At 33.1% G+C, this 14,698-nt stretch overlaps 2 protein-coding genes across 2 annotated transcripts; one reads left to right on the forward strand and one right to left on the reverse strand.

Moving 5' to 3' along the window:
- The first annotated feature begins 1,050 nt into the window (after positions 1–1,050).
- On the forward strand, positions 1,051–3,201 carry LOC9310669 (11-beta-hydroxysteroid dehydrogenase-like 5). Its single transcript, XM_002872437.2, has 6 exons — positions 1,051–1,323; positions 1,789–1,981; positions 2,099–2,184; positions 2,267–2,398; positions 2,478–2,642; positions 2,716–3,201. The coding sequence occupies exons 1-6, from the start codon at positions 1,135–1,137 to the stop codon at positions 3,097–3,099; spliced, it is 1,149 nt and encodes a 382-aa protein (XP_002872483.1). The 5' UTR covers positions 1,051–1,134; the 3' UTR covers positions 3,100–3,201.
- A 19-nt stretch (positions 3,202–3,220) lies between these two features.
- On the reverse strand, positions 3,221–6,685 carry LOC9308553 (protein ABHD11). The gene is given in 14 exon segments (XM_021022905.1): positions 3,221–3,447; positions 3,556–3,697; positions 3,699–3,725; positions 3,832–3,944; positions 4,073–4,138; positions 4,550–4,651; positions 4,728–4,780; positions 4,872–4,929; positions 5,021–5,119; positions 5,215–5,258; positions 5,554–5,644; positions 5,818–5,844; positions 6,018–6,152; positions 6,256–6,685. Coding segments are annotated over 14 exon segments (1,155 nt in total). The 5' UTR covers positions 6,385–6,685; the 3' UTR covers positions 3,221–3,378.
- Positions 6,686–14,698: the final 8,013 nt, after the last annotated feature.

Below are 14,698 nucleotides of genomic sequence, written 5' to 3' on the forward strand. Positions count from 1 at the left end.
TTATTATACCTCTTATTAATACACTAAAAAAATTATCTCTCTTATTAATACATTAAAGAAATAAAGCTAAAATTGGATTTTTATTCAAAATTTTGCATTGAAAATACAAAACGATACTCCTTATGAAACAAAAATAAAACTTTAAAACGACACTCTTTGTGAAACGGATGGAGTACTAAATTTGTTTAAATATAATGAGGTCCTAAATTTTTTTGTTTTTTTTTTGTTAAAGGAGGTCCTAAATATTTTAGCTCATGCCTTATTTTGTGTCACATTAAGCACGGCCTTGGGCAAGTCGCTCGTTTGCAACATCCAACTAAAATTTCAAGAGGATTATAACCTATGATCTATCTGATCAATTAAGTTCCTTGTTAAATGAAAGATTAACAGTGGAGATCGAGAAAGAGATTACTAGTAGAATGGAAGAAAGACAAGAAGCTCGTATATATATCAAATATTTTAGTGAACCGAAAGCAAACCACTAATCACTTTGGTTTCGGATGTTCGTTTCTTGGTCTTACTTATAACCACCCACTAAAAGTGAGGTTCAAATGGAGCTTCGCACGTATACATACCAAAAAATCAATATCCGAGCAAGACCACGGAATATATTATTAAAACGTTACCACGGAATATAGTATTAAAACGTTACAACTAGATACATGAGAAATCAGGAAAATGTATTAAATAGTTTTAGTGGGTTTGACTTATAAGACCAAGAAACCAATATCCGAATCTTTATGTCAAATGTTATGGAGCTGTGTACGTAGCATGAACTTATTGAACCAGATGCAAAACAGTCTCACTTAAATGAATATTTACATTTTAGCAAAAAGAAAAACAGGCAAACCGGATTAAACCGGAACATGAGCTTCAAAGTTTTATCTTCTTATCTAAAATCGAAAAACAAAACTCAAAGAGGTCAAATTAACAAGCACGTGGCTCTGTACCTCACTCTGCATGCAGCCATGTTGTTCACCATCCATCACTATACGTCAAAATCCGCCCCAACAATATTAATTTTTTCATATTCTCAAAAAACAAAAAATCCATTTTAATTTAGTTGCATCCTATCTTTTTTCATCGTTTCTATAGCCTGATCCTAAACATCTTGTTATTTTCGAAAGAAGAGAAATGGTGGACCTATTGAACTCGGTGATGAACCTGGTGGCGCCTCCTGCCACGATGGTGGTGATGGCCTTCGCATGGCCATTACTGTCTTTCATTAGCTTCTCCGAACGGGTTTACAACTCCTATTTCGCTACCGAAAACATGGAAGATAAAGTTGTCGTAATCACCGGAGCTTCCTCAGCCATTGGAGAGGTACTAAATTTAAGAATGATAAAAAAATAATTTGCTCTCTTGCACAAATTAAATTGGTATTGCAATTTCAAAATATATGGTTTTAATTTTCTCTTTAAAAAATTAATAACTCACTTGGTTAGCAAATATGTTTTGGAGAGAGTTTGAATAACATATGTTGTCAAGTTGGTCCTAGATTGAAAGAGATTATTTTCTTTAATGCATGACCTTAATTCCTTGTTAACAAAAAAATCGATTATTTCAATGTAAAACTTTAATATAAACCGATTTTTTTTTAAAAATATTTTTTAAAAAGCTTCTTATAAATTATCAAACCTAAATATTATTGACTTGAAACAAGATCTGATTTATTTAAGTTAATGTAATTTCCATTGCAATGAATGAAGGAAAAAAAAAATATTGTGAGTTTCTTTTTTTTGCATGGATGCTAATGATCTAGTTAATGAGATGAAAATTGAAATGCAGCAAATAGCATATGAATATGCAAAGAGAGGAGCAAATTTGGTGTTGGTGGCGAGGAGAGAGCAGAGACTGAGAGTTGTGAGCAATAAGGCCAAAGAGATTGGAGCCAACCACGTCATCATCATCGCTGCTGATGTCATCAAAGAAGATGATTGCTGCCGTTTCATCACCCAAGCCGTCAACTACTACGGCCGCGGTACACTACTCTCGCCATTTCCTCGTGAAATGCTAGGGATAGGTTAACTTGTAGGTCAAGCAATAGTTTTGGTTTTAACGAAAAGGTTGTTTGTGCTTGATGATGAATTCGACACAGTGGATCACCTAGTGAATACAGCGAGTCTTGGACACACTTTTTACTTTGAGGAAGTGAGTGACACGACTGTGTTTCCGCATTTGCTGGTATGTGTATCTTCGGGTTTGTATTGTTGTGCATTGATCATTTTAATAGATAAGATACTAAAAATTTGAGATTCTTGAGCAGGACATAAACTTCTGGGGGAATGTTTATCCGACATACGTAGCATTGCCATATCTTCATCAGACGAATGGCCGGATAGTCGTGAATGCATCGGTTGAGAACTGGTTGCCTCTACCACGGATGAGTCTTTATTCTGTTAGTACTTTTACTATAAACGTTTGCCCGTTTTTTTCATGTCGTAAGATATTACATAATGTTAATTATGATTGCGTAGGCTGCAAAAGCAGCATTAGTCAACTTCTATGAGACGCTAAGATTCGAGCTAAATGGAGACGTGGGAATAACTATCGCAACTCATGGATGGATCGGGAGTGAGATGAGTAGAGGAAAGTTCATGCTAGAAGAAGGTGCTGAGATGCAATGGAAGGAAGAAAGAGAAGTAAAACTTATTTAACCATACCTGTGATTGAATGAACTTATAAGTCCAAAAGACTAACTTGCATGATCTGCAGGTACCTGCAAACGGTGGGCCGCTAGAGGAATTTGCAAAGATGATTGTGGCGGGAGCTTGTAGGGGAGACGCGTATGTGAAGTTCCCAAACTGGTACGATGTGTTTCTCCTCTATAGAGTCTTCACGCCGAATGTGCTTAGATGGACATTCAAGTTGTTACTGTCTACTGAGGGTACACGTAGAAGCTCCCTTGTTGGTGTCGGGTCGGGTATGCCTGTTGATGAATCCTCTTCACAAATGAAACTTATGCTTGAAGGAGGCCCACCTCGGTTTCCCGCAAGCCCACCTAGGTATACTGCAAGCCCACCTCATTATACCGCAAGCCCACCACGGTATCCTGCGAGCCCACCTCGGTTTGCACAGTTTAATATCCAAGAGTTGTAATAAAAGCCGGATGGAGTGTCGAGTGTAGAGTGAACTTGAGCTTTAGAACTTTCTCCGACTAAGTGAACGACAAAAAGAAAAGCAATGTAAAGGACATCGAGTAAAGAATAATGCCGGATGATACAGCCATATGATGTTACTTCTTAATTACTTATGTCACACAAAACATTACACGGACACAATGTTGATGTATATGATATTGTATCTGTCAAATGTGATTTAGACGTAACTTCACAAGTATTAAACAAAAAAAGGCAGAGCCTCGATCGTTCAGCACCTCTAGGCTCTGAGAACCTGGAAAGAAGATGACAAGATCCTGAAGAGACCATCCGGGTTATCTGTGTGAACCTGAACGGACACAACAGGAATACTGGTTTACGGGTTCAGTAATAGAATAACAAAGAGGAAACAAAGACGAAGCAATGTAGAAGCAGAGGCATAGTTAGTTTAATTTACCCAATGACCGGCATCTTCCAGGACATGCATTTCTACGCCACCGCCTTCTTCAGAGGCTAGCTCTTCAGCAGCATGGATTCGCTGAAGGTCTTTAAGGGCCCAACGGTGCAAGCTTCTTTCCGCTTTCAGAAAATTCACATGTACCTCTTGGAAGATTCTCAACAAAGTTCCTTTTATTTTGTAGAAGTAATATTGCGAAGAAGTTTAAGTATAATTAGGTATATCTCATACAAGTTTGTTCCACTAAACACAAAAAGGTTAGAAGAAATAGATTACCATAGATTTGTGTCTTCGTAGGACTGGTAAAGTTCAGCGATCCCGTCTAGGTCAAATGTCCACGAGAAGCTAGAAGCCGATGGTCCAGTAGGTTTGAGATTGGTAATGACCCACTGCACAAGAATTATGCTCACATACATAAAGATTGTTGCAACTCGACAAGTATCAGCAGAATCAACCAACAGTTTTAAAGTTAGTTAAAATCTGATAGAAACTGCTGAGAAAATGGATATTATAATACCTGTGCGACATCATTGGAAAACCCTTCATTTATAAGAGCTTTAAGAACCTCGCGCTTTGACAGGACCTTTTAAACCAAACAGAAAAGATGTTCATAAGCTTAAATTGTCTAGATTCTTTTGTTCTTCTGACTTCTACGATCCTGTAGGTGGTTCAAACTGCCTATTGCAAATAATCAAATACGGGTATCAACAGTTTTGCAAATGCTTGTAGTGTCCAGCAAAATTCTTGTATTATTTGAACAAGCTTGTTCAATTAGCTTTTTAATATTTTTAAAATCTATCAACCAGAACCAGAATTCTAAATAATCATGAACAATCGTCTGCAGTTCTTCAACTCTCCTGAGATAGTCAAGTATCAACTTATGAATGAAACCTATAAACGGCACTATTTTGTGATCTTGTATGAAAAACAATTCAGATGTCTAAAGTTTCGATGATAGAAGCCAAAAGATTGATAGATAATTCTTGTAGCTTACCACTTTTGGCAATTTACGTAGAAATGATATAAGCTCTCGTGGATGATCTTCTCCATCTCCTCCTGCACGAACTTTTCCAGGAGTAGCATCCAATACCCAAGCCTAAAATGGATACAATTTAGGACGATTAACATAAATTCTGCCAACATTGCGATGTAGACATCGGAAAAACACTTACGCGAACTGGTCGTGGAAGAGGCTTAGCTGCTTGCTCCACCATGCTTAATACAACTACACAGATCATAGAAAAGACTTATCAGCAATGTTATCACATCTGAGCAAATAATCTCGATGACTCAATTTCATAAAGGCTTTAAGTCACCTTTCCCCCCAAAGCTATGACCAACAAGGACCCGAGGTGTTAACCTCAACTGACCAACCTAAGAATGACAGAATAGAGAAAGACGAATGTCAGAGAAGTTCTCTTTCATGAATAATCAAATAAAAAGTGGCCCCGAGAAAGAAACTTACAAGTTTTAGAACATCAGAAGCAGTTGTAGCAACAGAGTGTGGAGCTCTCTTCTTGAGAAATGCTGAATCCCCATGGCAACGAAGATCTACCAAGAGAAACTGTGAAGATTGAATCAAGAGAAGCAGATTAGTTATTCGCAAGCCAATAAGTGTGTGTGTGTACAGTTCAGTGCATTTGGTGGTGAAACAGATACCTGCCAAGTTGGGAACTCATGAGCCAATCTTCGGGCAAAAGTGCCTAGAGTAGCAGGAAAAAGGTTTGGTTAGCTAGAAATGTTTGCACACCATACATTTAAACCGTAAAGTTTGAACAAACGAGAAACAAAACTCAAAAGGCTGAGAAGGCATTAACAATCCCTTTAGGACAATTCAGCGAATAAACAAGATTGATTATCTTTTTGCTTTCCACTAACAAGCACACATGAAGAGATTCAGGAATGATTTTACTGGTTTCATAATTCCTTATATAAGATTGAAGAAATTAAGGACAGCCAAACTTGAAACAATTTCACAAGGAATCCCGCAAGACTAACCCCAGTTTTTCCCGCTTCCTAGAATTCCGTGTAAGAGAACAGCGGTAGGTGTATCTGGAACAGATTTGTCATCCTTCCATCTCCATTTCACCTGCGTGTGTATGATAATTTCAGTCCACAATCAATCTGAAACACAGAGGATCTCTCAAACTTATGTTCGCTTCTCTTGGCTCAGAGTCCGGCTTCATCAAGTTCAATACTTTTTTCTTGCAAAACAACCTTTAAACACTAAGATCATATGAGATTGGCTCTCAGATAACTTACAAGTGCTCCTTGAACAAGATCATACGCCTGCAAACAATGAACACAAGCTAATCAATCATCAGAGTCCAGATATTGACATGAATCAAAACAACACTAAACAACTAAACCTCGAAAAATTCGATTTTAACAAATCCAAAATGATTTAAAGTATCAATCTTTTTTGTAGTAGAACAAGATAAACTAATCAAAGTCATATATACCAGAATCCGAGGAGGTTCAGCAACATCATTACTCGTTGATCGTCTCTCATCAACTAATGCCATACGTATAGATGTTCCTCTGACTTTCGGAGTTCCATGTAACAATTCCAAACGATGAATAGAGAATCTGTCACTCTTTAAGTAGACAAAAAACAATCCAAGTTTGGAGTTAAAGTTTGAGACTTTAAAACCTTCATGCCAGAGAGATTGATACAGAGAGAAGGAGAAACTAACAAACCTGAGAATTAGGCCCGATTCTGATGAGATTAGGAGAATGGGTTTTTGCTGATGAAGCAAATGTCTTTGATTGAAACCTAATTCCACATCCGCCGCTAGAGCTCGCCGTGGAGCAAGATACCGCCGACATTACGAATTGATTCGAATTTCAAGCAGAAACAGATCGAGGACGCAGAGAGAAGACGGAGGAGGATGAGAAGTTAAAGAGGCGGAGAAATCGAAGGTAATGTGCTTCTATCTTCTCCTCCTCTGTTTTTTTTTCCTTCTTGGTATCTCCGTCGCTTTTTTTCCTCCGCCGTATGTTTTTGTTTCTGGTGAATCTGAGGTTGGAGACAGAGATAAAATGACAGATTTACCCCTTTTGTCGGCTTTGCACAGACGTTGATCGACCACTTTGGCGTGGTCGGTCCAGGCTCTCACCTAACTAAACACCTCACATGTCTCTTTTCTTGTATCTTAACTCAAATAACGTTGTAAAACATTATATTTCACCTAACATCTTTATATGATTTTTAAATGACCAATCAAAATAAATATATAAGATTTGATATCTAACTTACCTTATTAATTTGTTATTAATCATTATATTTCACCTCTCATCTTTATATGATTTTATTATTATGAAACAAATAAATCATCATATCATCCATATAATAATAAAAAATAGATTTTTTTCCGCATATGCCATAATTTGAATTTTTAAAAACGAATATAAATTATTCAATTTATGAAAAAAAAATTTAACGAGTCAAAAATTTAGACTTGAATAATATATTTCTTTTAAACAAAAATAAATTCAACAAAAATTCTGCCTAAATAACGGGTCAGAATTTGAGTAATTATATTCAATTTCATATATTTTTTAAAAATATATAAGTTTATATACTACGATAAAATTTTAAATATTTTAATTTGGAATATTTAAAAATAGTTTTACTTGATATTTAAAAACAAATATCATCAATAGTTAATAAATAAAAAAATTAAAAATTATACATACACTAATTTGGTTTTCATAAAACATATATATTTAAAAAATATTTATAATAGACGGTGGGTTAAATATAATGTATTATATGATGAAATGAGTTATGATCCTTATAACTATTTGAATATTTATATTTAAGTTCATACAATTATTTTTAAAAAATTCTTAATTTTATATTCTACAATAAAAAATAAAAAATATTTTAATTTGGAAAATTTTAAAAATATTTTAATATAATATTTTAAAGAATATCATAAATATTTAATAAATCAAAAGATAAAAGTTATAAATACTCTAATTTCATTTTTCAAAGCATAAATATTTAAAATATTTATAGCAAGTACCATGTTAAATGTAATGTATTATATGATAAAAAGAGTTATGATCTTTATAACCGAAACCATGTTAAGATTATATGATGAGATGAGTTAAATAAGGTTTGACACCTCTAAATATTTAAAATTTTCTATAAGTATATATGAAAATAATAATGATGGATTGTGCACACAATTTTTTTATTGGGATTCTAAAATAAAAATATAGGTATGCAGGGGTTGAATTTAATCTTATTATATACCAAAATATGTTTATTATATACGCAATTTTTTTTCACTTACTACTAGCATATATCAAATACATACGTTTTATTTTTTACCAAAAAAAGTAAAAAACCGTAAAAATTGAATTGTAACTAAACCGAATTACATACGGTTTCTATATGGTTTCACTTTCTACAAAACGAATAAAACGATACTAAACCGAAACACGGTACCCCACCCCTAATATTTTCTCATCAAAAAAAATAAAATAAAAAATCCTTATATGTCATTGTATTATGTAAAGAATTATTAAAATTGTACTATAAAACAAACAATAATCCAACTTTATATAAATATTTAAAAATTAAAATTTCATCCGTGTTGTTCCAGCACGGGTTATGATCTAGTTAGACAGAGTAAATTAATAGATAGATAGACAGTAAAATCAATAGAAATTTGATTTGGTTCAAATTATTAAAAAAAATTTCTAATCGAAAAAAAGAACCAAATCTTGAGAGAAGTTAGAACATCTCTAAACAGTATTTTTAGTTTTACATATGAAATTTCTTGCACTCCAACGATAACTTCAAAACTTAAAATTTGAGTGCTACAAAATAATACTCTCTCTGTTGTAAATTAGTTGTCGTTTTAAAAGTTAAATTTTGTTTTAAACTTGTTGTCGTTTTCTGTTTTCAATGTAAATGTTTGACAAAATTTTCAATTTTGTCCCTATTCTTTAAGATTATTTATGAACGATATCAAATCAAATGATTTCTTAATTAGGGGTAAAACAAAAAATAGAATGTTTTCTTAATACGCGTGAAAAAATCTTAAACTACAACTAATTTAAAACGGAGGGAGTATATATTTTTTGCATTTCAGTGCCAATAATTATATATCACACAAATAATTTTACTAATCTTGTTGTTTATCATTTTTGCACATATAATTTTAGACTCATAAGTATTTCACATAGATCCTTATTAATTTAATTTTACACTAAAATTAGATAAACACCAATAAAATAGTATTAAAAATACTAATATAAAAGAAATATTAGATGTTCAAATTTTTTACACAATAATAATATTACATTAAGCAAATTTAATACAAAATAAAGTAATACTAGAAAATAATACTATAACAATATAAATAGTCAAGTAAATTTAATCTGCAACCTCCCAAAGTCACCAAAATATTATTCACATAAATTTGATGTAATTGAAGGCAATGCTGTTGTTTTTTTTTGTTTGTTGTAATTCTAACTAGTTCAATCCAAATAAACTCATTACTATTAATGAGAATGTTCAAATTTGTCAACATACCTTTTATTTTTCTCTGTCATTGAAATTTTATTTTATTTTGCTAGATTTTGCAGAAATAATTGAGATATCCCATAGTCTTTTCCCCTAGTTGCTGCACTTTTTTATTAATAAATCAAGAATATCTTCTTCTAATGAAAACAAAATGTTAACATGTAAATTATTACATCCGGACGATGTGTGATGATTTTGATCCGCCTTCATCACTACTTAAATCGATTGAAAATGAAAACATTTATAGAGATTATAATATCTGAAAGCACATATGATGCACGAGTTTATTGAGTGTCTTGATATTCTATTTGTAATTGTGATTTAATTTGTGTGTGTTAAAGGATTTGGAACCTTTAAATCTCCTTGCAAAAATGCTTAATCTTCTACAACGGGTACACATTGTTGGATATCTTTGAAGTATGTTAATCCTATAATTTGTATTTTTTTTTTATTTGTTATGTAAGAAACTCTCTGTTTAATGATCTCATTGATATTAACTCCACTAAAATATGCAGGTGGGGATAGCATCTCCATTACAAGTGACATCATTTTAAGGATCAACTTATTAACTCGAACTCGAAGCAATGCTTCTAGTTGATGCGGTGATTAATTCAAGAAAAAGTGGCGGTCATGTTTTGATCGGGAATGAAGTAATTGGTGTAGCTTTCTAGAGGCTTGTCGGTGGAGACAATAACATGTCAAGTTCTATAACTTTTTGAGTAATCTTTTCTTGTAATTTCGTAAATGATCAATTAGAGAAGATGACTACTGCGACCAAGAAATTTTCTAGATATGAAAATCATTTTCTTTGGCAATTAAATTGTAAATGTGAAATTTCAGAAAATATGCAACAATATTTTATGCTGATTTTGTGCATAAGTAAGTAGTTAAGGAAATTTAAGATATCACCTCAATAATGGATCATAATTAATTAATTAGTTTGTTTTACAGATACGTGATTCCAGCTCGAATTGTTGAGCTATTCTTAGCAAGTGTTGATAAAGGAGACGAGGCATGGTTTTGTTCACTGGCGATTTCTCTGCAATCTATAGAGAATCGACGATGCAGAAGTATTTTAACCTTTAGAAGATTATGAATGGTGTTCTTGTGACAGAGTTCAATGTGCGTTCACAAAGTAACGAGTCTTTGGAGAAGAATAATGTGATTCTCGAAAATAATGGTATCTCGTAGAAGATGATGGCAAATATATAATTTTATCTAATGTTTTGAATGATTTGAGCTTGAATTTTAGAAAGTTTATGAGTTTATTTGTTTTGCAGTAGTTTTCTATGAAAACAAGTTTTGGATACATTGTAATGGTTTCATAGCTTTAAAGAAACCCAATGAAGGAATCTCTCTCAAAGTTTTGAGAAAGGGAGAGGTCAACAACATCGACCTGGAAGTGATGTTAGTGACTTTATTATCCATAAATCATGTATAGTTTTTTTGGTGGTTGGTTTCAAAATTCTCATTGTCTTTGGTTTTGCTTTTGTTAAATTGATACTTGGTATACAACCGATTATCTTTCTCCAAGCTATTATATTTTCACATGATTCGTTTTCACAGAATCTATGACGGGTGTGAAGATCTCAGGTAGTTTTTCTCTTTTTATCAAGTTTTTTTCTCTTTCTTAATTTTGTGTTTCCTTACGCATGAGACTTATGGTAGTTCTGTTTATGTAGGTGTTGGAAGATAATATTAACAAGGGATATACTTTATTCAGAGATTTGGAGGTATATGCGATACTATTTTTCATCTTTTGAAAAGAATTTGGACAAAAAAATAAAAGTATCATGTATTTTTTGTTGGAAATATGTACATTGTGTAAACGGAGAGACCGTGGACACTCTCGAGAAATTGTATGAGCTTATAGTAGCCACTACCAAATATGTGAGGATATAGTTGGAAGGTAATCTAGTTGCTATGGTCGATCTAGACACTCAAAAAGACCAGCTCTTGGAATGTCACAAGGTGATGTTTGATATATCTGAAGACATTGATAAAGCCTTTCCTTGCCTTAGGAGAATAATTATCGGACTAATTCTCTCGCGACTCATCTCAGACTCTCACTTTTTTTTTTTTTTTGTCTCATGACTCATCTCCTAGACTCCTTCTTTTACTTTATTGTTTTTCTTTGTTTTATGACTCATCTCCTTGAGTCCTTCTCTTATTTTATAGTAGAAGTAGATGTATCATACATCATTTGTATTAGTTTGGTTGCCCAAAGGCAATTTATAGAGCATACCAAACAAATTTAATGTAATCGAAGGTTGTTTTTGGAGAGCACATATGATGCACAAGTTTATTGAGTGTTTTGGTATTCTTTTGTAAATTGTGACTTAATTTGTGTGTTTATGATTATTATTTATATGTAATTTTATATTGTATTGTCGTGTTCTACTAATTAACATTGCTTGTAATATTTATTTAATGTATGTTTTATAGCTATATATAAGGTTTTATGATCTTAACTAGTTATGAAAAATATGAAAACTATAATGCAAAATACAAATTGTTATGAAGTTGAATTTAAAGTTTTGGGGCCGATTGGTAGCGACTGTTAGTTTTGTCCGTAGGAATTTTGACTGTAAAAACTTTAGCTGTAGAAAATTTGGCTATGGAGACTTTTACTGTAAATACTTTGGTTTTTAAAATATGATTGGTAACAAAAAACTATAAAAGATGTGACTGTTATTTTTATTATATATTTTTTAAAAAATATAAATTATGCTAAAAATGAATTATTATGATAATATAGTGATAAAATAAATTTTATTAATAATAAAGTTTATAAAAATTAAAAAATTCATAAATGATAAATAAATAAATATTTTCAATAAATAAAAAATATATTTAATGCATATAAAGATTTGATTCGGTTTTTGGATTGAAAGACCAGCACTCCGATGCAAATGATGATGGCTTATGATGGTTGTTGATAAAAAAATGAAAAATAGATTTCAAAATAACAGATATAAAAAGATAGCTTTCGAGAATTGTTTATCTGTTATTCATGTATTGCACAAGATACAACATATATATAGGGATACAATAGTAGAGTTTAGGTTAGAGATTAGATATTCTAGAATCTACTAATGGGTCACATAATAAACATCCATATAACAATAGGATTATTCATAACACTCCCCTTGGGAAAACGGCCATTTTTAACCCCAACTATTTGGGGGCGGGTTTTTCCAACCCAAACTAAGACCCCCCCGTCAATTTCTACCCAAACTCAAAACTAATTTAAATTTAAAACCTAAACTAATGAAAATTAGCCGATTTCAACATGACAGAAGACGGTGTTAGTTTGGGATTTAACGGCTGCTGAGTCAGCGATATCGTGGCATTGACGTGGCGGGAAAACGACCATTTTCAACCCCAACTATTTAGGGACGGGTTTTTCCAACCCAAACTAAGACCCCCCGTCAATTTCTACCCAACAATGTTTATCGTTTAGGGTTACGACAAGTGATGGAGTTACGAAAGAGTTTATTGACGTTACCCACCTGATTTCAGACAAGTTTCCAAATAGAATGTCTGTACAATGATTCCACTGCAAGAAGAAAGACAAAATCTTTAGACGGACACAATTGTTAGACCAAACTATTCAGGAACAAATTTTGCTTTTTCTTGCTATTGCTACATTACATTCAGAGTCCGTGGTACAAGGCTGTTGACAATCATAAAGCGGTACGAACATTTTTCTGTTTCGAGAGAAAATGAAGACCCATAATTTTACTTTTTCTCCAAAATTAAAACGACGACGTTTTATTTTTTTCCCGCCCCCAAATAGTTTGGGTTGGAAAAACCCGCCCCCAAATAGTTGGGGTTGAAAATGGCCGTTTTCCCGCCACGTCAATACCACGATATCGCTGACTCAGCAGCCGTTAAATCCCGAACTAACACCGTCTTCTGTCATGTTGAAATCGGCTAATTTTCATTAGTTTAGGTTTTGAATTTAAATTAGTTTTGAGTTTGGGTAGAAATTGACGGGGGGTCTTAGTTTGGGTTGGAAAAACCCGCCCCCAAATAGTTGGGGTTGAAAATGGCCGTTTTCCCCACTCCCCTTTGGATGACCATTACAAACTATGGTCTCAAATGCACATGTGAGATATTGCCTCATTAAGAACCTTACCAGGAAAATCCAACGGGAAAAATCATGGTTAAGAGAAAAATAGTGCAGCGCGCTTTTACTCCCCCTCATGAATAGATTATTTGAATCTTCGAGATGACGCGATCGGATATGATGAAGTAACTTTTTGAAAGTAGTTGTTGGAAACGTCTTAGTAAACAGGTTCGCCAAATCTTCACTTGAACGAATTTGTAGAACATGTACATCACCATTCTTCTACGGTTCATTGGTCTCGTAGGTGGATCATTTTGATCATTATCTTTGTTTCTCATGATTTCATCAATATATGTCAAAGACTTTGAATAACAATAGTCTTTCATCATTGGAATCACAACATTTCTTTTTAGGTGTCTATCATTCGCATGTTCTTTGTTGTCTCGTTAAAAACTTTTCATAGAAAAATCCAAGGGGATAAAAACCATGATAAGGAAAAAAGAGTACAACCACACACATAATCATATTTCTCCTCATGAAATCATCATCTTCAAGATATGCATTCCAGTCATATATATCATTCTTTCGAGAATTATAATAATTAGAATTTAGTAGATAAACTCTTATCTCAGGTCAGTGAACTTCTGATCCATACATTCTTTTTCATATAAAAGATTACTTCTCTAGTCTATGTAGACTTCAGACTCAAAATTTCTTATATATACAATCTTTTAAACATTCATCTTGTACAAAGGAGTTATTCATACTCTCCTCGTAAGACTTACTATTTTAACTTTTCTTCTTCGTATAGTACTTCAAAACTATTTTTCTATGTAAAATCCGGTAAAGATCTTTGAGATAACATCTCTTTCGCTAGATGTCCAAATTATAATCCCAAAAAATTTCATGAAGACTCAGATTCTTCTTGGTAAGCTTTTTTCAACCGCATTGTTAAATCCGTAATCTCCACCCGTGGTCTCGTATCATCTTTTTGTGCTACATCTAATTCAGATTTCAGTTCTTCTATTGTTTTCCGTCCGTAAGGAGTTAACTCTTTCGGCCATTGTGAAATAGCCCGCCTAAAATTAGTCAAATTTTTAACAAATTGTCCTTCTCGTAAACTGGTATCTAAATTCCAACCATTTGATAATGTCTCTAATAACCCTTTTTTCCAATCCATCTCTTATCAAACCTAAAACTTTGTTCCCGCGTGGTATCTTATCCGCAATCGTAACTATCACCGGTGAATAATCAGAAGCTATCATTGGTGGATGAAAGAATTGCTGAATAAATCATGTCAATCTTCATTAGCTAGGGCCCTATCCAAACGGCATTATATTGGTTTTTTATCCCGCCAACTCATCCAAGATAACCAATCTCTGAGATGTGGAAATTTCATAAGGCCACACTTTTGAATCATTAAACTATAAAAGGGATAAAAGAAGATGCATGTCTTAATTTACCACATTTTTCATGATTTCCTTTTAACTCATTAAAAATCGTCTATTAAAAACCAAAGAGTATCCCGA

The sequence above is a fragment of the Arabidopsis lyrata genome (genome assembly GCF_000004255.2).
Source record: "Arabidopsis lyrata subsp. lyrata unplaced genomic scaffold ARALYscaffold_6, whole genome shotgun sequence".
Taxonomy (NCBI): Eukaryota; Viridiplantae; Streptophyta; class Magnoliopsida; order Brassicales; family Brassicaceae; genus Arabidopsis; species Arabidopsis lyrata.